The 27,859-nt window shown below is 27.4% G+C and overlaps 1 protein-coding gene and 1 long non-coding RNA gene across 7 annotated transcripts in view; one reads left to right on the top strand and one right to left on the bottom strand.

Moving 5' to 3' along the window:
- The first annotated feature begins 186 nt into the window (after nucleotides 1–186).
- Nucleotides 187–27,756, top strand: LOC122270276 (uncharacterized). 2 transcript variants are annotated; one of them, XR_011636409.1, is made up of 7 exons: nucleotides 187–736; nucleotides 2,051–2,225; nucleotides 2,626–2,763; nucleotides 6,025–6,103; nucleotides 8,819–8,928; nucleotides 13,406–13,471; nucleotides 21,385–27,756. It is a non-coding gene; the product is annotated as an uncharacterized lncRNA (long non-coding RNA). The 2 variants fall into 2 exon arrangements; XR_006225711.2 differs by having other exon boundaries at nucleotides 200–511.
- LOC107437563 (uncharacterized) overlaps nucleotides 17,127–27,859 on the bottom strand; it is a 62,694-nt gene continuing 51,961 nt past the window's right edge. For all 5 annotated transcript variants that reach the window (XM_071178654.1, XM_071178651.1, XM_071178652.1 and 2 more), the window contains exons 3-6: nucleotides 26,526–27,306; nucleotides 23,672–23,877; nucleotides 21,448–21,697; nucleotides 17,127–19,829 (exon numbers count right to left, since the gene is read on the bottom strand). In XM_071178654.1, the coding sequence (XP_071034755.1) occupies nucleotides 19,347–19,829; nucleotides 21,448–21,697; nucleotides 23,672–23,877; nucleotides 26,526–27,306 (1,720 nt within the window). In that variant the 3' untranslated portion in view covers nucleotides 17,127–19,346. The remainder of the gene's footprint in view (nucleotides 19,830–21,447; nucleotides 21,698–23,671; nucleotides 23,878–26,525; nucleotides 27,307–27,859) is intronic.

The raw sequence follows: 27,859 nt of genomic DNA on the forward strand, positions 1-27,859 counted from the left end.
AAAAATTTTTAATATTTTGCAGCAAAACGATGTTTTCGAAAGATTCGAGAACATTTGAGCACATATATTAAAATTTAAAAACATCTATTCTCGAAAAATTTTACATTTTTGGAGGGAAAACGTAAATATTTGAGGATTGTTCTCAAGATTAAGGAATGTTTAGTCACCTTAGAAATGACATTAGCCTTCACACTAAAATGGTTCACAAATCGATAGCTAGATGACGCTAAATCACTAGTTTCTATTTTCCCAACTTTTTCCAACAGAAGCTATAAGCTAGTTTTTACATTGCCGGTAAAGCTCTACCAACAGTCAACTACCTACAGTTTTTGTTTGTTTTTTATATACGGATCTCATAGACCGCTTTCAATTTGAAATAGTAAAAAAACTTATTTTAGAAAACGAAATATGACTAATGAGAAAATGGACAGGAAACAACCAATACGACAACAGAAAAAGAGTTTATTTTGACCTGTGTTTACCACAGCTGAAAATGGATAATTTGAAGCTGGCAAGAACTTCTATATATTTAATGTGTTTTCAGATATCATACAGGTTAGAGCAGCGGTTCCCAAATGGCTTTCTGAGGAACCCTGGGAGGGGGGTTCCGTTGAAACAACCAGTACGAAAACAGAAGAAGAGTTTATTTTGACCTGTGTTTACCACAGCAGAAAATGGATAATTTGAAGCTGGAAAGAACTTCTATATATTTAATATGTTTTCAGATATCATACAGGTTAAAGCAGCGGCTCCCAAGTGGTTTCTGCGGAACCCTGGGGGGTGGAGGGTTCCGTGAAAAAGTTAAAGACGTTCCGTGTCATAGTGCTTTTTATGATCCATTATGATTTTACAACATCTGATTCTATTTAGATCCCACCTATAATTCATGATTCATATAATCTTTCGGTTTGACTTTATGAAATTATTTCGCATCAAATGCTAGTGTAATAGGAATGGCATTTTTTTTTCCGAATAACAATAAATTAAACAAATTATATAAAGAACAAGCATTTGTAAAATATTGCTTTAGTATTTCCTATTGTGCTTTTCAAATCAAAATGAAATAACTAAATTCACTAATAAAAAATTATGTTTCTCTAATGATACTTATGTATATACACCAAAAGCAAATTCATAAGTAAATTAGATACAGCACAAGGATTGCAACTTTTACTGTCGAAAATGAAACCTAATTTAAGATTATTAATGATATAACAATGAAGAATCTTTATTCCTCTGATTCTATATTTTTTAAATAGTCATTTGTAAAGTCAGAGATCTACCGTAAGAAGTTAGATTATATAATGTTGTTAGATTATTTAATGTTCGTATATTTCTGGATCCTGATTTGTAGTGCCAACTGCAATCACCAAGTAACAAAATGGATTTTTAACTTGCACACATAAACTTAAAAAAAAAAAATTTAAAAAAACACGCACAGAGGTATACCTTGAGGGTGGATAAGAATTATGCCTTTTGAGATGGTCCTCTTCTGAGATGTATTTTTTTTAGTTTCTCATAGGCTGCTGCCTAAGAGTTTCCGAGACGTGGCAATTATTCTGCCGCAGATCATTATCAGAGAAACTTCTTTTCTTCTCTTTTTCGTGTAAAAGAATAATATCAGATTTAAACAGTAAAATTTTAAAAAGAAATTTTTAAAATGAAAATTTTAGTAGTTTTTTTTTTCCCTAGTAGTTTTTATTGTATAACTATTCAGTGAAAGGGAAATTTTTTGAAAAAGGAAAATTGAGTATCTGATTGTTGCAATTTTTATAATGTGGTTCATTGTTGACAGTGAGAATGGTCCTTGTATTTTTAAAAATCCTGAGTGGAATGTTATTATTAAGTTTTAATCTGTACTATTATATTTTTTTTCTTACAAAGTATTTTAAAAAATTACCAAGTAAATATGCCATCATATTGAAAGTATGAACTAGGTTGTTTAAAAAGGCTGCATTCAAGTGAATGTTTCATGATATTCAAAGCATATTCCTTGTACTCTGTTATAACACTTGCTTAACAATATTTTTTTTTTAAATAATCCCTTTAGAGCTCAGGAGACAGATCGTTCACCACCCAATAAACTGATCAAGGTTCAATTCCTCGTGGTAGGTGGCTGATACAAATTCTACTCCCAACTTGCACTGAGTGTAGGAGGTTTCTGTGGTTTTCTACTCCATGTAACGCAAATGCGAGTTAGTTCCATCAAAATAACCTACAAGCAGGTATGTTAGTTCCAATGCTCATCCCAAGAATTCTTTATCTTCAAAATTACAAGGGTAGGATTTGAACATTGATGATCGTAAACTTAGAATTATGTTGGCTGTTCAATGCCAGTTATAAAATAAAATATAAAAAATAATCCTTTTAGCTTTAAGTGTTTTAAACTTTTTTTTAATAAAGAAAAGTTTAAATCAACTTTCAACAAGAAAAAAACAGAATCTTAATATAAAAATTTAGTTTGGAGTTTTTTGTGAATTTCTATATTTTTCAATGCAATGTATGTTTTTTTTCTTCCCCTTCTAGAAAGCTTAAGCCATTTTTAGCATTACATTTAATTAGAGCAATTTGTTAAAATTTATTTAATTTAACCATAATTTAAGATTTTTTCTTCTTCTATTGTAGGTGAGGACTCAGTCACCTTTCTCATCTTTTTCATAAAGTGATCACCTTTTCATAGATTTTTAGTAAAAAGGTTTATATAAGCTGTCATTTTGCAAACATGTTAAATTCAGGACACTGGAAATCGAGCCTCATTCCTTGGTAAATGGCTTACTTTTTCTGATTCCTATATGAAGATTATCTGAAGTGTAACTAATAATATGTGCGCCATTGATCTCACCATAATTTGAAAATTGTGCTTTTTTAGTAACCCACAATCCGAGTTTCTGAATCTTTTTTTACTAAAAGCGAATCCTATTTTAAATTACAATTTCCCATTTTAATGTCATACATAAGTAGTAATTTTGATGTTAAGAAATGCTGTGTTCTATGCTATGTTCTTATTCTGAGTACTTTTGACTTGTGTTTGTGTATCATTAATTTTTCATTGCATTTGCTTTTCAACTTTTGAATTTTTAATTGCTTTTTCATATTTAGTTCATCCATTGTGTGGCCTTGGGGCACTGTCGGTTTTTGGTAATACCACTGACGACGTAAAGGCTCCTGTGCGTTGGCAGACAGTGTGTCCCCTCATGAAGTGCTGTTTTTATAACTTAGATATCTTTAGAAATTCTATGTGTTTTTTTTTTGTTGTTTTTTTTTTTTTCCCATTGAGATGGAGCTGCNTTTTTTTTTTTTTTTTTTTTTTTGTGGTTCTGACTTTCTAAAATGTTAAAATAAGACGAATTTGGTTTTAGCTGCTTATTATTTTAAATGTTATTTTCTTATATTGCCTTTTTCTGAATTTGCTTAAATCAGTTTAATTCTACGATATGATTTTATTGAAAATGCAATTAGTAATAGATGCAGTTATAATTCAACAAAGAAATAAAACTAAAATTTCCATATCAGTTGTCTTTAAAAAAACTCAAAATCAGGTCATATTTTCTGAAAATCTCAATTGTGTTTTGAATTTGCGTAATAATTCACAATGCCCATTCTATATTTTTAAAAAATGTTTCGCTACAGACAGGATGAAACATTATAGTATATATACTGAAAATTGAATAGTATATAGGTATTATACATTGTGTATTATACATTGAATGTATATTAATGTATTATACATTAAGGAACTTAAGCATAACTTAAAATTGACAACAAATAGGAAATTGTGTTCCTCCAAGATATATAATTGAATAATAGCATATTTTCAATACATTTTTGAAAATATTTGTATCTAATAAAAAATACTTCTTGTTGCTACAGATTTGAAATGAAAATTAAAAATTTGATTGTAGTAACTGTTTCATATGTTAAATTCTGAGTGAATTTAATTTATAACATAGATTGAAGAGAAATAAGATTTTATTTTATATTTTTGATTTAAAAGTTTTGTTGCATTTTTCTACGTCAATCTGCTTTTTTTTTCCTTGATGGAGAAATGAGAGTCCCAGGGGACACAATATTTTATGTCCCCTTTCCGTTTATTAGCGTATTTGATGCCCCACAGCAAGTAAGCTCAATCACTGTGCTCTTTGAGTTCCTTATATGTAGCTGCATTTAATTGAATACTTTATAACAACAGAGGCTAACATGAAAAGTTGCTGAATATGTGATATTGGCGGAAATGAATGAGCAACTCCATTGCCTACTTATCTTCATTTTTGTTGTTCTGGCTAACCCATTATTATTAATAATATATTTGAATGTGCCACCACCTGATTTTTGTTTCTAACTTTATCTCTAAATAAAAATACCTCATTTTATAAAACATTTCGTTTCATTTCTTTAAAATTTCAAAAATATTCATAAAGCGATGCCTTTTAATGTTCCTGAAAATATTTTATTTGATGAGTAAAAATTGCTGCAATTGGATAAAAATTTCAATATTGATATCTATTGGCATTTCCATATTTCCGAGAAAGACACTTTTAAGGATTAAACAATTGTCAAAGCTTCTCTCACTCTTTTGCTTGATGATGCAGGTGTAGAGTGGAGATTTTCAGTTTCAAAGTGAAGATCAAACTACAGTTATAGAAAGATATTTGAATACTGTTTCGATCATTGAAAGATGCTTTTAAATAGTGCTTTCACTCTCCTCGTCTTGCGCCAATGACTAATAAATTGATTAAATATGAATTACAAGCTCGTCAAAATAATAATAAAATGCAGCCTACATCAGGGCTCGAAAAAACTCAGAAATTTTACCCATTATCCTTTGGAACTAATCCGTCTCTTCTAAATAAATACAAATATAATTTTCTCTTATTTATTACTAACAATTATATAAATTGCACAATGAATTAGTAGTTACTAGGATTACAAATACTAGGATAACATTATATGGTAACAAAAGAAATACTAGGTTTCTAATAGTAAAACCTAGTATTTCTTTAATGAAATAATTTATTTCTTTAATGAAATTATTTAAATAACAAAGGTCAAGTTATCTGTCAATTATCAGGTCAATTTATCCGATGATACTGCTTTTTTTAAATGAATCAAATACGACGTTTGCCAGTTCCACAATCAAACCAATGATTTACAGAGGTTTCATCACAGAAGCCTGAAAGAGGTTTTTCATTTAGGTAGATGTTCATAATTGCGGTTGACGCTTCTTGTTTAGCGTAATGTCTTTTTTTGTAAGTTCATTGCTGAAAAGCCCCTTTCAACCGCTGCAGTACCTACTCCCAGACAGAGAAAACATCAATTCCACCGTGCACAGTATGTTGCTGTATTTCGAGATTAGAGGGTCATTTTAGAAGTGACGAGCTAGACTCTTGTAAGATAACAAAAATTGAAAATATATCACGAACATTAACGGGAAAACGGCCGTCCGCGCAGACGTTGGATTCGAGAAATTTGTTGTCAGCGGGGAATTTTGAACCACCGAGGATGGGCAGTTTTTCGAGCCCTGGCGTACATGGAAGAGAGCAAAAATAAAAAGAAAATGAATGAGAAAAAGAAAGAAACATGGAAGAATAATTGCAAAAAATAAAGAAACCCTATTGAGAGGTAGGGTCTCTGTAGGAATTGAAGAAAAAGATACAATCGAAGAAGCAGCTAAAAATTTGCTAGAAGAATCTACTGATTGATTTAGAAAAGTAGAAAGAAATAATAAATAAATAATAATTTGAAATGAGTTAAGCTAGCTCATTGTATGCTAATGCGTGTCAAGAATTTGAAATTCGAAGAAAAGGCAAAGGCTGCGGAAGTGAATAAAATAGACAGGAGTTTTGAAAGGAAAAAATTATTTCTTTAAAAACAAGAATCAGTAGTCATTTTTTTTCTACTAAAAAAACCAAAGGCAGAAAAATAGTAATAAAATTTTTTTTATAATCATTTCTTAATTTTATATCCAGTTTTTCTTATTTTATAAATATTTATATTAGTAATATATGTATGTATGTTTTTTTCCAGGTCGATTCCATGTGACTCAAGTTTCCATTTGAAATTCTTTTACTTACATAAGACTTAAGATTTGGACTCTAGAATAAGTGTGAGTGTTTTCTTAAAATACTTTGACTTTAGATGTTTTTATCAATGATTGTTTGTATCACAAAAGGACTGGGTTGCAAAAACAAAGTAGTATTAAATTGGCAAATTACTTAACGATACTGAAAGTCAGTGATCAATGTTTAACATTTTTCTCATCTGCCTAATATTAGATTTTTTATGTAGATATAGATTTACAATAATTAACATTTTACATCTCATCCATTCTTTTTTGTTGTTGCTTTTAATAAATAAAAAAAAATTTAAACTACATGATTTGTTCAGATTATTATTTGCTATATTATTTGTATTGGGTTATGTTATATGTACAATGATTTTATTTGTTTTAACTATTTAAAAATGATTAAATTATTTAATTTTCAGTTTGTAATCATTTTTGAAGTTAGCATTGAATTTTTCATTTCTATTTTTTCTTTAGTAATAAGAACATTTTAAATGAGTTATTATAAATACTAGGCTGTCAGGTTTACATTAATTAATTGTTTTAATATATATGTTTTAAATATATTTATCTCATTACTTAGTAAAAATAATTGTTTTAATTTTTGTAAAGTGAAAGAGTATATTATGTAATAAAACATTTAAAAAAAGAAATAAGTAAAAATGTAGTAATACTATGTTTTTATTTTATCAGCTTAAAATATAGTCTGTTTAGTAAGGACCTAACCTCACCATTCTTCTCGAGCGGGGGCAGTGATTATGAGGTTTTTTAACTATTTCAAGTAAAGGTGTTGGGTCAATATTTAGAACAGGTTTTATTTTTGATTAGCAAGGGAAAGGGAATAATTTTTCTTTGGCCTATTTCAATGCCTCTATTTGGTCTCTTTAAAATGTGCTGTTTCTTATTTTCATAACAGCAGATGACCTTAGACTTTGTGGTGAGAGGAGTTATTTATATAGACAGACTATAGTAAGTCCAGAAGATAAGCCACGAGCATTAATCATGGTTTATGATGCATTATGAGAATAGGACTTTTTACTGTAGCGTAAGCATGTCGTTTGTTCATTTCTCAAAGATAGAATGGACCATCACACCTACATTAAAGTGGAATATCCTGTTTTTATTATTAACAACAGCCATACATGTCTGGGGCTTATCTCACTCTATTCATAAATATTTTCCAATTTTTAGTTTGAGGAGATAATATCTCATGTATCATTCTAGTAAACTGAAAAATAATGCGCACATGTTTGTAGAAAATGAACAGAAACAAATAGCATAAGTATGTTTAGGTACACAATTTATTGACTTGTAACATTTCTTTTTCATTCTCTCACAGAAAATTTCTTGTTACTTTTTTCGAATCTAGTACTTGACAGACAACTGTATCCATCCCCCTCAATGTCCGAGTTCATCCCTCCACCATTGCGCACAGATTATGTTGTATCCCAATAGTTCTATAATGAAGATTCCAATCTGAGTTGTAATACACTTTTTTTGTGTTGAGTTATTTGCTGGATATTTTAAATAATGTCATCAACGAGTTTGCAGTGAATGGCACTGATGGGACATACTTACTGCATGTTTCATCCACAATTGTGGCTTTTCTAAGGATAGAAATCACAAAATTTTGTTACTCTTCAGTTTACAGTGTATTTATCCGTAGCATCATCGACATAGACAACCTTTAAACAACAATGAATCTCATAAGTAACTTTTTCTGTGATTATTCCAATTCTTACTCGCATTGATGTGACATAGCACCTGATCACTTATCCATACTTCCGAATCTCAATATACACTTGCAGAACACAGCAATTTCAAACCTCTGTATGCACCCCGTGGCAGAATCACGGCGACATTGTCGCAGAACGTTACACAAAGTTCTTGCAGAAAGGATTTTCCTTTCGAAAGTAAAATTTTTTGGTTTTTTTTTCTGCAAAAATTTTCGATTTCTTTTTCTCTAAAATTATATTTAAAAGATGTCTTTTACGCCCATCGGAGTGGAACGAAATGTTCGTAATTTTTCGATTCTTATTTGAGAAAAATGAAGAATATTGAAGCAAAAAATTTCTTTTCTGCAGAAATGTTTGAAAGTTTTTTTTTCCTTCTCAATTATATTCAAAAGATGCCTTTTTCACTCATCAGAGGGGAAGAAGTGCTCGTGATTGTTTTTATTCTTATTTGAGAAAAATAAAAATGAAAGAATTTTGGTTATCTTTTCTTTCACGGATTTTACGATTAGTAATTATTTATTTTTTTATATGATGATTTACAAAATTTAGAAAAAGAAATAATTAGTGTGTTTTCCTTTTACAAAATGTGAGGATATCTCCCATGATATTTGAATAAAAATATTACTTATACTTTTAAAAAAAATACCTAAAATTTTATTATATATCCTAATAGGTTTTTTTTTGTAAATACAACGTTTATGTTACTATAAATTTAATTAATAACATGTATATTTGTATTTATTAAAAATATCTTGCAGAAAGATAATAGTGCTAGAAAGGTTTGTTGCAGAAAGTCCCACAAAAATTCTGCCTCAGGGTGTATGCATATAAAGAGAAAATATTACTTCCACATGTCTGTTAATTAAGATAATTTTTCTGCTCTCTTCAAGCATATGTGCATTAGTTTTCAACCTATCTTTGTAATTTAATTTTGTCGACTTAAAGTATTAATTTTTCATAAGTATTTATTACATTGTAAATAATGAGTTTTCTAAAATAGGCTTTGAACTTTGTTTTGTAGAAAGATGGCAATGCTAGTAAACTTTAATCAGTGCTTAGAATAATGTGAGTTTCCAAATAAGATGGTTTTTTGGCACAGATCATGTGATTCAACATGTATTTGTATTTCTTGTAAGTTATGACTTCTTTTTTCTATGTAACTGATTCAAAAGCTATTTCAATTTATTGTGTAATATTGTTTAAATTTCGTAATTTATAAGACATACATAATTTGTTGACTGATTTTTTTTGAACGAATAATTCATATTTATTTTTATGTACAGTATTAATTTATATTTATCTGAAAAACTTTACTAATAATTTACTTTGAAGCATTTTTCCCATAATATCACACGAATCATGAATGTGTTATAACACTTTTTCTTAACCAGATTTTAAAGTTCAATGACTTTGTAATCGAATTGCTTTATATTGTCAACAATCACTTCTCGCATTATTGAATGGAGATTTACATTCAATACTAATATCATGTTACAAAACAATACCCTCTTTAGCTAGAAATATCTGTTTGCAGAGACGGCAAAACTTAATAAAATATACCAAACTGGTTATCCAGGTGTTAAAATTGAAACGTTCTTCTAGAGGTGGACAAAAAGTTAATATTTTCCAAATATTTTAACCTTGTGCAACAGTGGAAAACAGTATAATATTTTGAAAAGCGTGGAATGTTTACTTTGATTTCAATATATAATTACGTACCTACCAACTTTTACACTTTTTGTAAAATTAATTTGTCCTATAATTTAATTTGTGGCTTAATAGATTTAATTTAAATCTTTTTACATTAAAATTCTTGCTTTAGGACAGCTTCTGTGGGAAAAATCTTCATTAAAAGTTGTCAGCTTTGAAAAATAAAGTCATAATGTTATTATATCCTATTAGATGCCACATTTATTAATGTAATGTTTTTATTATATATTTAATTATTTATTTTTGTGTTAAGTTATTTATTTTTATGTAGCTAGTTTTTGAATTGTTGCTGACATGCATAATCTAATGCTTTTACCTTTCACTGTTCTGATGCTGTTTTAGAAAATGATTTGTAATTTTATTATTAGTTTGTTACTAAAAGTGAGTAAACCAAAATAAAATCTTTTCAGTTGACTTGCTATTTATTCAGATTCACACTAGAGAATTCAATTTTCTCAGATGTATTTTAACTTTTAACCAAATTCCATTTACTTACCCCTTTTTAAATGACGGCTAACAATGTATCTATGATACTGTAAAAGAAAAATAGGATAAAATATTCTTAAATCAATTATCAAAAACTTTAATAAAGCAAAACTGATCTTTTTTCACCCCTCAAGATACGTGCAGGCATAAATAACATATTAGGGATGTGAATATGCCAACTTTTACTTTTCTGCGTGCAACAAAACTCATTTCCATTTTATGTGTCACGAAAATTCACTTCTATTATGTTTTTAAAAACTATTATTCTAAAAGTTTAATGTTATATTAAGTTCATTATATAAAAGATGTTGAACAATCATCGTTTATTCAAATCTAAATAAAAGGAGAAAATGTCATTTGAAATAAAAATGCAGGCTTAATGGATATTTTACATTTAAAAGTCAAGAATTAAATAGCATATGCTGAGAAACTTGGTTTTTATTACTGCAAGCTTAGTCACTAAATATTATATTCTATTTTAATACATTAAATTCTCATTTAATTTTGCTTACTAAAAGGTAAATAAATAAAAATGCTTAATTTGTGATTAAGGAGGTTAAATAATTATGTAACTTATAGTTATCTACATATTGTAGATATTCCAAGGAATTCACAAAAAAGGCTTATTAAGGTGTTTTATTCATTTATTTTGTTCACTATAAGAAAAGATTCTAACATTCTGAGTAATAATTTACTTTTAATTGAGTACATGTATTTATTTGTTGTGGAGATCTTATAAGACATACACTTTTTTTCTTTGCTTGTAACATATTTCTCTATTTATAAATAAAAATTACATTTTTTGCTTTATTAAAAATTTCCTTATTTTGTTTTTATATCAAACTTTTTGATGTTAAAAAGTTTTTTTTTTCTATGAAGGATTTTCAGCAATATTGTGAAATGCCATGCTTTTTAAATTTTGATATTTTATATCAAAATATCGTTAATATTGTTTACAGTTTGGCACATTACAAGTTTTTGAATTATATTACACAGAATATTTTTATTGCCCATATGGAAATCACTGTGTTTTTCACCAAAGGTACTTTTTTGAAAACAATTGACAATGTGGCTTATCATTTTATTGCACCAAATCCTTCATATGTAATATTTTATTTAGCTCTTTTTACTGTTATGAAATTTTTCATAATGCCATGCTTAAAAGTTTTTATTTTTATTCTCCTAATTTGAGCGTAGACCCTGATAAGACTTGACTTAGATTTATTTTGTGCTCAGGCCCTAGATGTAAATATTTTGCTTCTTTGAGACTTACTAATTTACTTTTTTTTTATTAATTATACAATGATTAATTATATGCACAATTTAAAAAAAATTTTGATCATAACATAATATATCATTAAAAAAAGCTTGTAAATTTTCAATGGTGTAACATGTTGTTATAAAGTTTTTTTTTATGTATACATTTTGATAGTTTTATTCTGATTAAGAATTATTACTGTTTTAATTTTAAGGAGAAATTTATAATTTAACGAAATTATTGTCAAATAGTATAATTTTTTAAACTAAGAAAATTAATTATATACAAACTTAATATCTAAAATGAATAAAAAATGCATCAGTATTGAAAAAAATTGCAATAAAAATTTTATCACTTGAGAAAAATTTTAACAACATAATATTTTTTTAATTAATATTTTACTCATTAATTTTTTTTCTTTAAATAATTCTTATATTTAAACTGGATATTCAATAAGCTAAAAATAATATAAATACATGTAATTTTTCTAGCTGTAAGTGTACATATTTATATAGGAAAATAAGAACAACATAAATATGAATTCAAAATAAATATCTGTAATAAGTTGCACAGATTTTAAAATTCTTTATAATATGTACTAAAATAAATACTAATATGAAAATAGATACTTAAATAATTATAAAAACTTTTCTTTTAATAGTTTTAATTTAAAACTATTTTGATCATTTTTAATTTCTTTCATTTCTCCTTTTTTTCTATCTTTAAAATGGAAGAAGTCGGTTTTTTCTTGAAAGCACAACACTGTGAATTTCATCGTTGCTAAGGTAAATGCAATTGCTCTAAAAATTCTTCTTATAATTAAATATTTCTATCCTAGCTTATGTAAACTATAACAAATATAGTTAATATAATTACTACTTAAATTTTGTTAAGGTAGAATCTTTGTAATTAGTTTTTTCAGTTAAGTTTTTCTAAAACCATAGTTTTTTTTTATTATTATTGCCAAAAGAATTGTGTGAGTATTTTTAGTTTTCTTAGGGAAAATTATGTACCAAAATTATCTATTTGTTTTTTTTATTAAAGCAGCATTCTCTTAAGCATATTTTAATTATTTGTAGTAATTTTTCATTGAAAATCCTTATTTTATTAATATTAATATTTTTTTTTGAAGTACATATTTTAAAATTTTTCAAATTTATACTCATTATGTATACAACAAATATTTTCTACTAATCTGTAATTAGCCAAATAAATGATTAGTTTGGCTAAATAATAAACTATTTGAGCGAATAATAAAAACAAAACCAATTTTTTTGCAAATGAAATTAACTGATACATTTTATACGACTCTACAGTTTCATTTATGTATTACACATTAAAAATTTTTAATATTTATCTAATTTATAATAAAATTATATTTTCACTATTAAATATAGCCTTATTTTCAATAAAATTTGGTTGTTTTATTAATATAAATAGGAATCAATTTTAAAATAATTTCATTTAATATACAATTCATGAAAAATTTTTTTTTACTAACTAATTGTAGTATTTTAAATATTAAAGTAAATTTATTTTGAATTTTGAGTATGTAATGATTGATTTAATTAGTCATATAGCATAAATAGTAAAATTTAAATCTTTATATATATATAAATAGAAGTATAATTATGAAAAAAATATTTCAAAATAGCAGCATTAAAAAAATAATAGTTATTTAAGGTAGCCAAAGACATGATATTTTATAGTTAGAATGAATTTATTTCTTTTCCAGTAAGAGTGGTTCATCATTTGCTGTTATATATTTGTCAGCCCATCCACTGATTATTATTATTAAATAATACTATAGCAGTATTTTAAGTAAAGAAAATTTCTTTATATTATTTATTATATAAAGAATTCCTTTATTTTATTTCTTTAAAATGTTATGCATCTAAAAAAGTAAAATATTATATCTTTTTAAGTTTGAAAATAAAGTAACTTCAATCTTGACAATGGATCTTTCAAAATTTTAGCAATTTATAAAACACAGGGAAGATATTTAAAGGAAACATAGTTGTAATACATTAAGAACATAATGTAGTAATTTTATTATTAGTTTGATCAAATTGAAAAATTTTATTTATTTTGGTAGAATTTGTTTGATTTTATTTTAAAATAAATGCATCGAATGACTGACTTTATCTGTTTTAGATCTGATTACTGTAAGTTCATCTTTAATCCCAGTGGAAGATTTACTACAATACGCTGATATTTTAGGTATATTTTTTCATAATACATAGAATTTAGTAAATCGGATAATTGGATGTAAAAATTGATAATAAATTATCTCAAATTTCATTTAAAATTTTGTAGTCATTTACAGACAACTATGCTGAGAAAACTTGGAAAACTGTTCTTGATTTTATGGTTAATTGAATGTTAGACGATCAGTCATTTACTATATTTTGATACGTAGACCTTAAACCATGCATTGCTTTTTCCATTTTTGTTATAGTCAAGTTAGTCATTAACTTTACAAACAGTTTTTTCTATTTTTCTCTCAATGTTTTTTAATTGATGATAATTAACATACAATTTCATAATTTACAAATTTTTTTTAAACTAATTCATTGGAATGAATTATTACATCGTTTATTAGAAATCCTGATGAAATTTAACCACAATTATCTTATAAAGAATTTTGGAGCATTGAGATAAACAGAATGTTTTTTTTTTCAATGTTTCCTTCACTTTTATTTAGATATTTTGTAGGTTTTTTCAGAAAATCATTAATTGCTGTCCTAGGTCTGTTTAATCCTTCTTTTTTCCCCAATAACTGTAATAAAATAAATTGACGGTTAGTTTCAAACTTTAATTTCGGTAACCAGTATTTTATTGCCAGTAATACATAAAACATTCATTATTTGATTTCATTTTACATAAAATTTTTTAACACTATGCTTATAAAATTAAATTCTCACCTTTTTTTCAAAAAAAAAAATTACTAACTTTCAGAATGTAAAAATAAATTTTTTATCTTCTGTCGAAGAACATTCATTTGGCTTGAGTCAATACATTTAATGTCAAAGATGTGTAACTTAATGATTTGATTGTTTCTTAAATTGAAAGTGAGTGTAAAAAATTCATAATTGACTGGAACCTAGTTTCCCCAGTAAAATTATAATTGTTCTAAAACTTTAATTTTGGAAGTGAATAACTTTCTTTTCTCAGGAAATTTCACATTTATGCTACTTAAAATAAATAAAATTTTATATACTTTAACACTAAATATAATAGCTAGGTACTCCTTCAACTTACATAAAAAAAACAGTCAGTGCCAGTGGATGTAGTTAATATATATATTTTTTTTAATGTATAAAACATGATTATTCAATTCTTTCTTAAATTAGAAGGTATGTTCTTCAAAAATTAAGGTAGATCTTAGAAGTAAATGTAATATTTTGTTGTAAAGGTCAAAAACGTACTTAAAATAATTACTTTTTACTATTCAAATGTTTCTTCTGAGGTAGTATTACAATTGAGAAAGAAGCATCTTCAACTTTCACTTCGTTTTTAGCTTCTAATTTTTCAAAAGTCAGTTGTGAAATGGTCTATTTTGTCTTTTAAATTTATACAATTATTTCATTATTCCTATCTGAGAATTGAAATTTAGAGCATTGTACTAATGCATGTAATTTTATTTTGTTCATCATTTTATTTTATTTATTTTTCTGGAACTAAACTGCCACACTCTATAACATCTTTTACATTAATTCGTGCATCTTAACATTTATTAAATAGCATAAACAGTATTCACAAAAGTTGTTGGGAATAACAGAGAGGCTGTACTTCTACCTTTTTTTTTTTTTCCTGACATAACAATAATCTACAACTTTTTCTTTGGATATCTATATTATATAAAATATTATAATCCACATATGAAATAATAGATCACATTTTTGAAGTTTTACTATGCCCTAAATCTAATTTTAAAATTATTTAAATTCAAAATTTTATTTATTTAAACTCAAATAACTAATTAAAGAAAAAAATTTGTTTTCCATATGTTTTTAAGTATATCCAACCATGCAAATTACATAATATGATCCTGATTAAAAGAATTAAACTGAAAATAATTCAGACAAACCATTTTGTTGAAGTTACTTTTTTCAAAAACAGTTTAAGTATATCAAATATTATATAAAAGCTATTTATGTTATTTTATATAATTAACTTTTACAAAGCTATTTAATATTTTTTTAGATAAGATACAAACTTTTCACTGTCATGAATTAAATTAATACTTTTATGGCCCAAGAGCCAAATGCATCCGAACTGTACAGAACTCGCAAAATAGCTTATAAAATCTAACTATAACTGGCAAAGATCAAAAGAAAAGCGAAAACAAATAATACTGAACAAAAGCCAATAGGGTTATTATAGGGCCAATAGGGATATTAAGGAATCTATTTATATAAAAAGAGATAAAAAAAATTGAAAAAATTTTATTATCACAATAATTCTTTTTCTGTATTGAAATAAATTTATACAAATTTAGCTGCATTAAAATTGATTGAATTCTACTTGTTTTGCTCCTAAAATTTTAAATTATAAAATAACTCAAATCATTCTTTACATTTTTGTGAACTATTGTCAAGTTCAAAGAATAAGCATAAAACAGATGTTGTGCATATTAAAACAGTCATTGTGTCATGCAGTTAATTAAATTAGCTTGTTAAATGTGATTTCCCATTTTCAATCTGTTAGTTCATTTTTTATACCTGCTAGCTAATCAAAATTTTTAATTTTATTTTCAACCCTTTTACATTAAAATATGGTTACCATTATGCAATATTCATCTGAAAATTGTTCACTGTTATGTAGAATGTAAATCAATGTTCATTTTTTTGGTGTGTTTAATTAACTGTTTAAAGCATTCAAAAATTTGAACCAAAATTTTAGTCCACACCCAGAATAAATCTTTGAATCCCAGAATAATCTATACACCCATCTGCTTCCGATGATTTTTCATCATCTGAATTTCATCTTCCATGGATTTATTTCACTTATCCTTGTCAGCTGAATCTTTGTTTTTTCAAAACTTAAAGTGAGTAATTGAAAACCAGGTAGTGAAAAAGATAACTATAATAATTAAGTTTGTATAATGAAATTCTCCTAAAACTGCACTAACCTTGCAACCTCATAAGCAAACCATAATTGATAAAGCTGCTGGTACTAAAGCTTGTGATAATTTTCATTTTTTATCTGCAATAATAAATACTCAAGTACATATTTTTATGTTTTAAACTTTTTGTTATTAAAATTATTTTAAAGTATCAATATATTCATCTGTTCCAGACTACTGTTGCCATGTTCAATAGGTAGTTTAATGGTGTGTGAACTCAAAATTTTACGAAATACAAACACTCTCGTTTTAAGGATGGCATTATTAAGATCTTCAACTGTATTACTGTTAAAAATAAGCTCAAAAGTTTTTATTCCACCATTCTTGAAAGGCTCTGAGTTACTATATGAATTATTTCCTTTTCAATTTTGTAACATTGCAACATTGTTGTACACAGCAAGCTTTCTTTTTTAATTAAATAGGCAGATCTTATTTTTGCACACAACTGCTTCTTTAGGAATAGATGATTCTAGCAACTTTTTTTAAAATAGCAAATCTCTTTCTTATTACCACTCCAAAAAATTTTTTATAAAATATTTCAAGAAAAGTTAGTTAATAAGTTCAATTTTTGGTGATCAAAAATATGTTCATGGCTTTAAAAGCCATTGAGATTTACATTAAGTTGAAGGTAATGAAGTATTTTTTTCTCTTAATTGAAATTATAAAAGCGGAATAGGTTTTGAAATGATATCTATAAACTTGTGTTATAGAAGTTGGTGATACATGAAAGAAATGTAAAGAAAGAAAGACTAAACAACATGAAACTTTAATGTACAACAAAAACATAACTACATTAAATATGGCTAAGATAATGCTGTTAAAAACTAAAGTACTTAAATGGTAAAAAAAAACAATTAAAAAAAACAATGCTAATGTTCAAGTTTTTAAAAAAATGAAAAAAAAAACTGGTTGTGAATAACTTAATAAAGTACTAGACAAATAGCGTTATAATGGATTAAAGTTTACAATGCAGAGTGAAAATGTATAAAATTCAATAATTTTTACAGCAGCTGCCTTATTTAAATATACTGCCCAATTATTTACAAGCTTTAATAATGAGCATAAAAGTTTCTTTAAGTATAAACTAATTGATCAGTTGTTAAATAAGAGCTTAGAGGATGAATAAATAAATTCTTGAATAAATTGAGAGCTTAGAGGATGAAGGTTTTAAGTCATATTTTCGAAAAATTAAGGTTTCTCGCAAAAAGAGCTTATTTTGGTCTCATTTAACCTTATAACATTAACAAGTCACAGATTTCAGTGGATGAAGGTATAATTTGGGTATTTTCGAACTGAAAAAAGGTTCCAAATGTATTTGGTAACATGTAAATATATAGAAACCTATCTTAAAGCAACAAATAAAAACTGTTATAACTCTAAGCATTTATAAATTTTGCCAGATCTGATAAAAGCTTGACCAGAAATTACAGATTATAAATAAAAGCAAGACAGTCTATTACCAATATATAATCTTTAAAGGTAATTTACCAATATTTTCATTTAGAACCTCCATCCATACAGCTCTTCAAATGGGATACTAAAATATATTCATAAAATATTTTATATATATTTAAACTAAAATATATTCAGATTTGCTACTTAGAATTTTAAACCAATGATTTTAATAATAAATTGATATATTTTTTTTTATATTTACAAAAATATAGCTTAGCTCTTTCTTTTCTTTATGATTTTCTGAGTCTGGTTGATGTGATAAAAGATATTTTGCATTTGTTGATAAATAAATATTTTAGTTTATTGGTATATGATTTTACCATTCCTTTTCTTAACTTTTGTGTATTAACTATGATCTAATGATCTAAATCAAGAAAAATTAAATTTCTTATTAGCATCTTAAGTAATATTTTAACATTGATAAGTACCATAGTAATACTGCTTAACAAGCTCATACATTTCATATACTCAGTACAATGCATAAGTACAAGTTTAATACTGAAATGAACCAAAAGTTGAATATATTTCATATTCCGGATGCTAATTATAAGCAAATTACAAGATTGTAAGAAGCAAATTACAGTTTTTTAAAGAACTTTTATGTGATAATATTTAAGAACAAAAAACTTAAATGTTTCAACAAAAACATAAGCAGTTGAAGCAAATATGGCAATTATGACTTCATTTTTCTCTCTTGAAATATAGAGAAAAAAGTAAAATATGACAAGAAAAAAAAATTTAAATTTTTAAATAAAATGACTAGGTGGGCATGAATTTTGTGTTTAAGTATCAAGAAAGCTAAAAAATTAACTAAAAGATTAATAAAAAATATATTAAAATAAATAAATCTACCAATTGTATCATGAATGAATGAGTTTATATTTAAATCCTGTGTTCCCTCACTAGTGAGCCACGTTTCCAAACAGAAAGCCGTCATTCTTTTGTTAGAAAATATGCAAATTTAAAATTGTTATTTGTCTTTCGTTTTTTGCTCTAAGATTAACTTTGTATTATTATGATTATAATGCGAAACTTATCATAGCTTTCAAGATAAAAGAATTTAACGTCAAATTTTTAAAAAAAAAACTGGGAAACATTGCTTCATATTAATAAGAATATTACCATAAAATATACATCATCAATTATAAAGAGTTCCATAAATTAAACTCTTACTACTCTAACACATAACAGGGTAAAAAAAAACAGGGATGTAGAATAATAAGAAGTTTGAATAACAGCACTTTATGTTACAACAATAAAAAATTTCAAAATATTAACTCCCTTCCTATTTCAATAAAGTAGAGATGAAACCTTATTTTTGAGAATAAGCAATTTGAATTTTAAATTAAGTGGGTATAAAAATTTAAGTACAATCAAGTGAAAGACATTGAACAAATAACCCCAATAATTTTATCACACATTGGGGGGCAAGGGAGTTGGAGGGCCAAAAAAAAATAAATAAAACACTTAGAAATTGTTCCTTTGAAATGTCAGCTACTGATTTAAGTTTCATCATAGTTGAACTTTACAGTAACAATACTTTCTTAGTTCTGGATATGTGTCATGTATACAATGTTCTTGGTTACCATACATATTTATCCGGCTTAGTTCGTGTTCTTTAATTGAGAATAAGTTTTTCGTTTTGCTGTGCATCAGAGAGGCTTCAAATATGCCATTGCTTGGTGATGCACGTAGCTGCACTTGATAGACTACTTCAGTCAGTTTTGTGTCATCAGAAAACTCGCCAACAAAGCCATCTTTGTCAGCATTCTTTTTAAATTTCAAAAGTGCTTTGTTGGGTTGTAATTTTTCGATGCGTGTTACTTCTTTTAGGTGAAGAATCTCACACTTGTCACGCTGCACTTCGGTGAGTTTGTTCATGTAATCTATAACTGCCTTTCCCACTTCATTCACGACAGGATCTTCTAAGGATACTCTCACCCATGATAAACAGGCACACCAATGGGGTTCTATGTTTGCCATAGAACAAGTTCTCTGGAGAGAGAAAAATTTTTTATGGTTTTTAAAGAAGCATTGATAAAAGTAACAAAATCACAATTAACACATATTAATTAACCCACTGAGGTTTTGATATTTACATTTTTACTGCATCCAAATGTTCACACTTTATTTATATTGTTCAGACCAATTCCCTCGCTCTCGTATCAGAAAACTGAGGTTTGAGGGATAATTTTTCTCCTTTTTAATTCTAGATGGGTGAGTGTTTCACCATGTAAAAATCAAAGGTTCAAATAAAATTTATATAAAAAAAATTGATATAAATTTTTTTAATAGATATGAAAAAATTACATCAATTTATATAATTGAATAATATAATTGAAATAAAAAAAATATATAATATGTCCTGATATAATTTTAAAAAAAATAGAATTAAGTTTAAAAACCAATTCTAGAAGTATATCATCTTGAAATAAAAATATTTCATTTGAATGGCAATGGATGTTTCAGATCAAGCTACAGAAAAAAAAAAATGCAGTAGGAAATGAGGGTTTTTCTAACAATGTGAGGGTCACATTGTAAAACATTGACTTTTTAAAGCATTAAATTTTTATTTATAACCGGCGTTAACAGCTGACCCAATTCTAAGTTAATAATGTTCAACTCAGTTGTCTTATAATTTTGAATCCAACCCAGAAGACAAGGGAACTCCTGGTTTAAGCATTTGAACTAACTACCTTTCGTGGAGAATTTTTTGATGGAACTAACCCATAATCCGTCTACCACTGAGGATGTTTAACGCCAGCTCTGTGGTGACAGTGCGAGCTGGAACCACAGATTACCAACAACGATAGACCACAATATTAACCAACCACTGCTGGGATTTAAGCCTGTGTCACCTCATTGGATGGATTTTGCCTATCCTCTATTGAAACATACTTTTATGAATTTTCCATAGTAGATTATCAGGCCTTGTATAAACAAGTCCAGTCTTTTTCCAAACTTTAAACTAAAGCCTTCACAAAACTGTTTCCCTCCTTATAAAAGTTGTTTTTCCTCATAGTAAGAGTGTGGCAGAAAAATTTCTGAAACATCTTGCTCAGGGGTTTGATCACTTAAAAAAAAGAGTGAAGTAAAATTATGTTTTAAAAAATTGCCCTAGCTAAAACTTAACTTAGAAATTTGTTTAAAATGGATTCCTTAAGTTAAAAAGAACATACATTTTCATAAAATACAACCTTTTTTTTCAGTCAAGACATGATTACAAATTGTGTAACTTTGTTTTCTGATGTATAATTGATTGTTAATGCAGGCAATTTTTTATACTTTCTAAACTTGAAATAAGTATGTAATTAATTTAAATGTGCTCTTTTAGTGTAAAACAGTTTTACAGGCTTTTTTTTTATTTATTAATTATTATTTGAGTTTATAGGTATTTACAGGCATTTTTGTTTTATTTGTTTCTTTCTTAATTTCATGCCTGTTAATGATAAATTAATTTTAATTACTCTAAACAATCAATCATTGTTGTCACTTGTAATTCTTATCTTTGAATTTAAAAATTATAGCAAATTTAATTTATTTTTACTAGTGTGCACACAGCTGGTTATAAGAGTGATATTCTGCGTTTTAATAAAACATAAAAAGAACTCACTTCTTGTGGAATTTCAGAAAAGACACTTATGCTCCTGCTGGAAATATCGCCTTCTTCTGGTATATCTGGATCAAGAATAGTCATCAACGTAGAATAAATATCAAAAGGAGTTACTAATCTGTTTTCGTTAATCTTTAGATTCTTAACCATTTTTGGGTATTGCTTCTCAACCCATGATGGTACAGTTATGGAGAAGAATGGAAGTCTCTCTTCTTGTTTTCCTTGCTGGGTTTCACGAATGGCAGAAAACCTGCAGTCAAGATTAGATCACTTAGTACATAATTTTATGCAGTATCTCGGAAGAGCTTAAAACAAACTTAAACCCAAATAAAGAATGGCATTCATGTTTACAGTTTTTCTAAACAATTATACTAAACAACCATTGTCAGGGTGCATAGCCAGATTTTTCAATAAAAAATAAGTACTTTTTAAGCACTCACAAAATATTTTTAATCACTTCCCCCAAAAAAAATCATAATTAGGATCTCTGCAGTAATAAAAAAAATTTCTTATCGTTTAAAGTTCTTAATTTATAAACAAAAAATTCAAAAACAATTTTCAAAAATTTTACCTACTCATGATTAAGTAAATAATTTCTGATTAATATTGCCGAGAAAATCTTGAAAATCACTCATTTTTTGTAATTTAGAACGACACCACAGAGAAAAAATATCTTTTTGAAAGATAGAAAATTAAGCACTTTTGACAAACCCTGAATAAAAAAGGCACCTTTAATTGCTTTTGAAAAATGTAAATCAAAAATAAGCACTTTTAAAAAATGCTACGCACCCTGATAGTGTTTATTCAGTTAAAAAAAAAATGTCGAAAAAGGACATAGCTGCAAACAAAAAGAGAAAAAACATCCAGTTGATTTTATGAAGAAAAAAATATAAATTTAATCATTTTCAAAAATCAGAAGAATTTTACATTAAAACAATGAGGAACTAAATTCAGTAGAGTTGACAACTATGTAAGGATAGTGAGAAAAAAAAATTATCTTTTACACAAAAGCATAAAAATAAATTTAGCATACGAAACAAACATTTATTATAATTAAATATTTAATGTCAAACCATGAAGAAAAGCAGACTATTCATATGTTTTATACACTTGTAAACAAAGAAAAATAAGTTTTGTTAGAATGTGTGGAAAAAAAAAGGAGACTAAAAGTTTTATGTTTTAGCAGGGCTCGAAAAAACTCATAACTTTTACCCGTCCCCGAGGACGGCTTGTCCAACAATGTACTCGTCCTCCTTTGAAACTAACCCGTCGCTTCTAAATAAATAAAAATATAATTTTCTCTTATTTATTACAAACATTTATATAAATTGCACAATGAATTGTTACTAGGATTGCATTATACAGTAATAAAAGGAATACTAGGTTACTAATAGGAACCTAGTATTTCTTTTATGAAGTAATTTATTTCTTTTATGAAATAATTTAAATGACAAATGTCAATTTATCCGAGGGTACTGCGTTTTTTAAATGAATCAAATATGACGTTTGCCAGTTCCACAATCAAGCTAGTGATTTACAGAGGTTTCTGCACAAAATTCTGAAAGGGGTTTTCCATTTAGGTAGATGTTCATAATTGCGTTTAACGCTTCTTGTACGTAATGTTTTTTTTTTTGTAAGTTTATTGCTGAAAAGTCCCTTTCAACCGCTGCAGTATGGGAGACAGAGAAAACATCAATTCCACCATGTGCGGTATGTTGCTATATTTCTAGATTAGAGGGTCATTTTAGAAGTGAGGCGCTAGACTTTTGTAAGATAACAAAAATTGAAAATGTATCACCAACATTAACGGGAAAATGGCCGTCCGCGCAGACGTAGAACTCGAGAAATTCGTTGTCCGCGGGGAATTTTTGACCGCCGAGGACGGGCGGACGGGAGGTTTTTCGAGCCCTGTGTTTTAGCCAATACTATTTGGATTACAATATAAAGAAATACATATTAACCCCAAGCAGGCTCACTCTAATTTTGAGATAATTATGGAAATAATTTCAATTTAGCTAGGGATGCAATGAAAAGGGATTGGCATATGCCCTTTGAATTTTTTTATTAACTTTAAAATTTATGGAATATACATTAGAGATCATGCCAAAATGATTTCAAAATATTTAGCTCCTGTTCCTATAGAATAAAGTTTGAATAATTTACAAACATTATTAGAATTTTCATTCATCAGAAAATAATAATAATGAATAAAATATTTTAGTACCTGTTCCCATGATCAGTGAACACTATTAACAAAGAACTGTTAAGGATTCCACTTGATTGTAACCCTTTCAGGAAATATTCCAAATCTCCATCAGCATGCTGGACCAAATTATAGTCATCGTGGCTTAGTTCAGAATGAAACACAAATCCAAATTTTGGAACCTCAGTGTAAGTATCGTAAAAAGTTTTTAGCCACTGCGTCATAATCTAGAATGGAATTTCCCAAAAATTAATTTATAAATGAACTCAAAAAAAAAGTCAATTTTTGACAAAATTTTTTAATAAGTTTGAATATTTCTTTTTCTTAAATGAATGAATGAACATATACTACTTACAATAATTTCAAAAACTTATTACCTGTTCTGTGAAATTTATTTTAAATATTAGGTTTCAATATATGCACTCTTGTTGTAAAATAATTTGTTTTGTAAAGAATGCTTAGATATTACATGTTCACTCAGTTATAAAACAGTTTTACAAATGAAAAATGCATTATTTGTATTAAAATTTCTACTTCTCTTTCTCATTTTTTTTAAGAATATATATGTTATATTACTATACTGCATTACTATATTATAATACTTTTTTTATATTATAATGGGATCAAGATACTTTTTGAGAAAAAATTAGTCTAAAGTTAAGATTAATAAATTTATACAGTGGAATAAATTCATAAGGAGAATACAGAGACAAGGGCTTTTTGCTCCTTAAATTAAATTGCTTTTTAATTGCAAACCTAAACTATTAAAAATAAAAGCTACAAAAATCAATGAGGAAGCATTTAACAGCTTAAAGGAAAAGAATATGAGATTTTTGTTGCCAATTTTTTGCTGTACACAAAATACATACATATATAACTGTCTTTTAGAATAGTTAGTGATTTCCCAGCTAACTCAAATGTCTTAAAAAGTGGATGATGGAGGTTCGATTGCTTTTCCTCATTTATTGTTAGATTCTAAGTTTTGCAAACATCTGGCAGGAGCCTCTGTATGCAGTAACTTCAATAGAAACAGCAAGAGCTATAAGAAATTTTCGATGGTTTAAATTACAAAAATTTCTGTTACTACCAAACAGTTTTAACAACCATTATTGAACTCTAACCCTTTTCCTTCAACTGGTTGTGTGATTCATGGCAGAGAATACGAGAGACTTAGCATTATTTTTCTTAATTACTAAGGCCCGGATTGTGATGACATTGGCATTTTTTCATAAATTTTGGAGCGTATTTTGCATTTTAAAGCATTTTTTAAGTTTTTGTTTTGTTTTTTCCAATTTTCATTACTTTTTAGGGGCATTTTTATTACATGAAATGCAATATTTGTCTTATAATTTTACATTTCATATTGTAACTCTCAATACTACCTGCATGCCATTATGTTATTGATTGACATAAAATCTTTAGAAGTAATTCTTTGTTACAGCTTTCCCATTTTCTCAGATTTGTATTTAGAACATTACAATTTTCTAGGAAATTTTCTTCTCCAGGAATAAAAATTTACCTTCAGACAACAGTTGCTCATTTACATTTCAAAATATCAAAAAACATTTAATAATCCAATGTAATTCTGATATTTAGTAATATTATGAGATGGAAGTTGTTATATTCATTAAAGTTTCTATACAATTAGAAAATGTTTTGGAGTCAATATCCTTTTTTTCTGTTATTTTAGAATATAAAACATATTTTTCTAACTTTAATGAACGTAGAACAAGTACTGCATTACTTTATATTTTTTTAAATGACTCAAAATAATTTTAAAGAGTAAAACATTGTTTTAGTTCAATATTTTTACTTTATTTAAGTCATGTCATAACGCAATTATCGCCTTTTTAGAGCATTTTTTGCACTTTTTAAGGGCATTAGTTGAGACTTTTTAGGTCATTAAAATCCGGGCTCTATTTATTACCAACCTACTTTAAATATTTTTAACTAAAAGAATGTCTTAAAATCCTTTAAAAGGGAATGAAATTCCTCATTTATTTCAAGTTAGGCTTTTATCAACTGAGTTTTATATATACTTTTAAATATTAAATTGACAATTTATTAAAAAGTTTTTCGTGAAATCATGGCTTATAATAAATGAGTTCAACTGTAATTCCAAGTACTTTTTATAAAAATTTATAGGCAGTTCTTTCTTAAGTTAATTTAAGAAAACCAACGATGCAACTGCAAACCCTTCTAGCATAGACATTTGTAAAGCAGTGCTAAAAGAATCACTTTTACATATATAATTTAATTTCAAAGAAAAACATTTTATCAATGCAAATAATTTGTTAATCACATAATTCACACTAACTAAATGTATATATTTATTGAAATGATTTCTTATATTTTGGGGGTGGAAAAGTATGATTTAATATTTTCTTTTCTTCACATTTCTTACAACTAAAGTTTTAATTTTAAAAATCTAATTTCCTTCTAAATTAAAATCAATAACTACATAATTGAAAGTAAAACTTTGAAAATTTTATCATAGCATTTGTTATTGTTTGGAAGAAAAAGTGCATTAATTTGCCTGTTTAGGCAGAGAGGGTGCGATTGTTCTTGCTTTTCAGTGGCGCCATCTATGGCCAAAAATTCGACTTCTGCCACACCATTCACACAACCACAATCTCGTTTATAGGGCGGGTCACATTCACACACACAAATTAGAAAGGACATAGAACACAGAGAGAGAGAGAAAGAAACATCCATGCCTTGCCCGGGATTCGAACCCAGGACCTTTCTGATTCAAGGACAGTTCCCTGCCCCCTACACAGGCCGGTCGGCAGTACTTCCTTTGAACATAACAATATAACTAGTTAAGAACTCATGGGTAAATTCTTAGATGTTAAAAAAATTTATTTCAACTTACTACATGCCGAGGCTTATCACCCAGGCAAAACTTAGCATGATCTTTCCAAACCTTGTCAACTTCCAAATAAAACGATCTCAAATAGTGATCAGTAGGAGGTTCTTTGAATCCTTTCAACCTGTAGTTAAAAGTGCCAGTGGATGGTCCATCCTCTCCGTAAGCAGTAACATAACCATTTGCACTGAAATTCTTCCAGGCAAAAGGATAAACATTGACATGCTGAGCATTGCTCATTCTTTTTCTTGTTTCAGGAAGTTCTGGTTCTGCAAATCCTGTCAGAATTGGTATAATTGCCTGTGGTGTCCCATCGCCAACAATATTATAGCCTTTCAGAACAGAAGCTTTTAAAACTTCAGTCAAGTATTTGTAAGTTTTAGGCAACTTGCGCATAAAATGAAGCCTGGACATTGAATCCAAGCCAAACATGAAAACATTAAGATTCATCCAGTTGGGAGGTGGTTTGGCTGCTTTAGCACGTTTTACAGCTGCTTTGTCTTTTGCAATGCCTGCCATCAAGTTTTTCCAGTGTTTTCCATCCTGAGAGCTACATTTTATGTGAAAGAAGTCATGTTCTAGGAAAACCCGACCTGTATCTGATGCGAGATGAACTGCTTTACTTTTGGCTGTGTTGTATTCATCCACTCTCAGTACATAATGCAATTCACACTTTATCTTGCCTCTTTTTTTTACAATACTTTGGTTAAATTTAATAAGATTTCCTTCGATGTAGACCCAGTCACTTTCTTTGCTGCATTTCAATTCCCCAACATCATGGATGTGCCTGGAAATAAAGCAAAGTCAAATTAGAGAATTGTTTGATCAATATTTATGTTCATTAACTTTTAAACAGTGGCATACAAAGAGTCAGGTAAACTACCCTCCAGCTTTATAGCTATTCTGTATATATTAAAAATCCCTACAATTACTTACTGCAAAAATTTAAGATTATAATAATATGAAACAAAAACGCTACTGTGAAAAGATATTTGGGAATTTATAGTCATTAATTTTATTTTAAGATCATGAAAATCGTAATGGCAATAGAAAGAATTTAAGAAAAAAACTGAATTGAAACATTATACTTCCTTAACCACAACGAAGTGAAATTTATATAAAATACGAGAAAATAACTCTTTATTACAATAATTATGTTTCAAGTTAAATTGAGGATTGTTATTTATAAAGTGAATTTTAAGAAATATCTTTTAAATAAAAAAATATTTCTCTTGTATTCTCATGGTGTTATTTTCACTGAAGCGTGTGCCGTCCCCTGCACGCCACTGCCCCTAAAACAAATGATATAGAAAAACTTAGTTGCTTGTAAATGAATGGAG

This window comes from Parasteatoda tepidariorum, chromosome 3, assembly GCF_043381705.1.
Source record: "Parasteatoda tepidariorum isolate YZ-2023 chromosome 3, CAS_Ptep_4.0, whole genome shotgun sequence".
Classification (NCBI taxonomy): domain Eukaryota; kingdom Metazoa; phylum Arthropoda; class Arachnida; order Araneae; family Theridiidae; genus Parasteatoda; species Parasteatoda tepidariorum.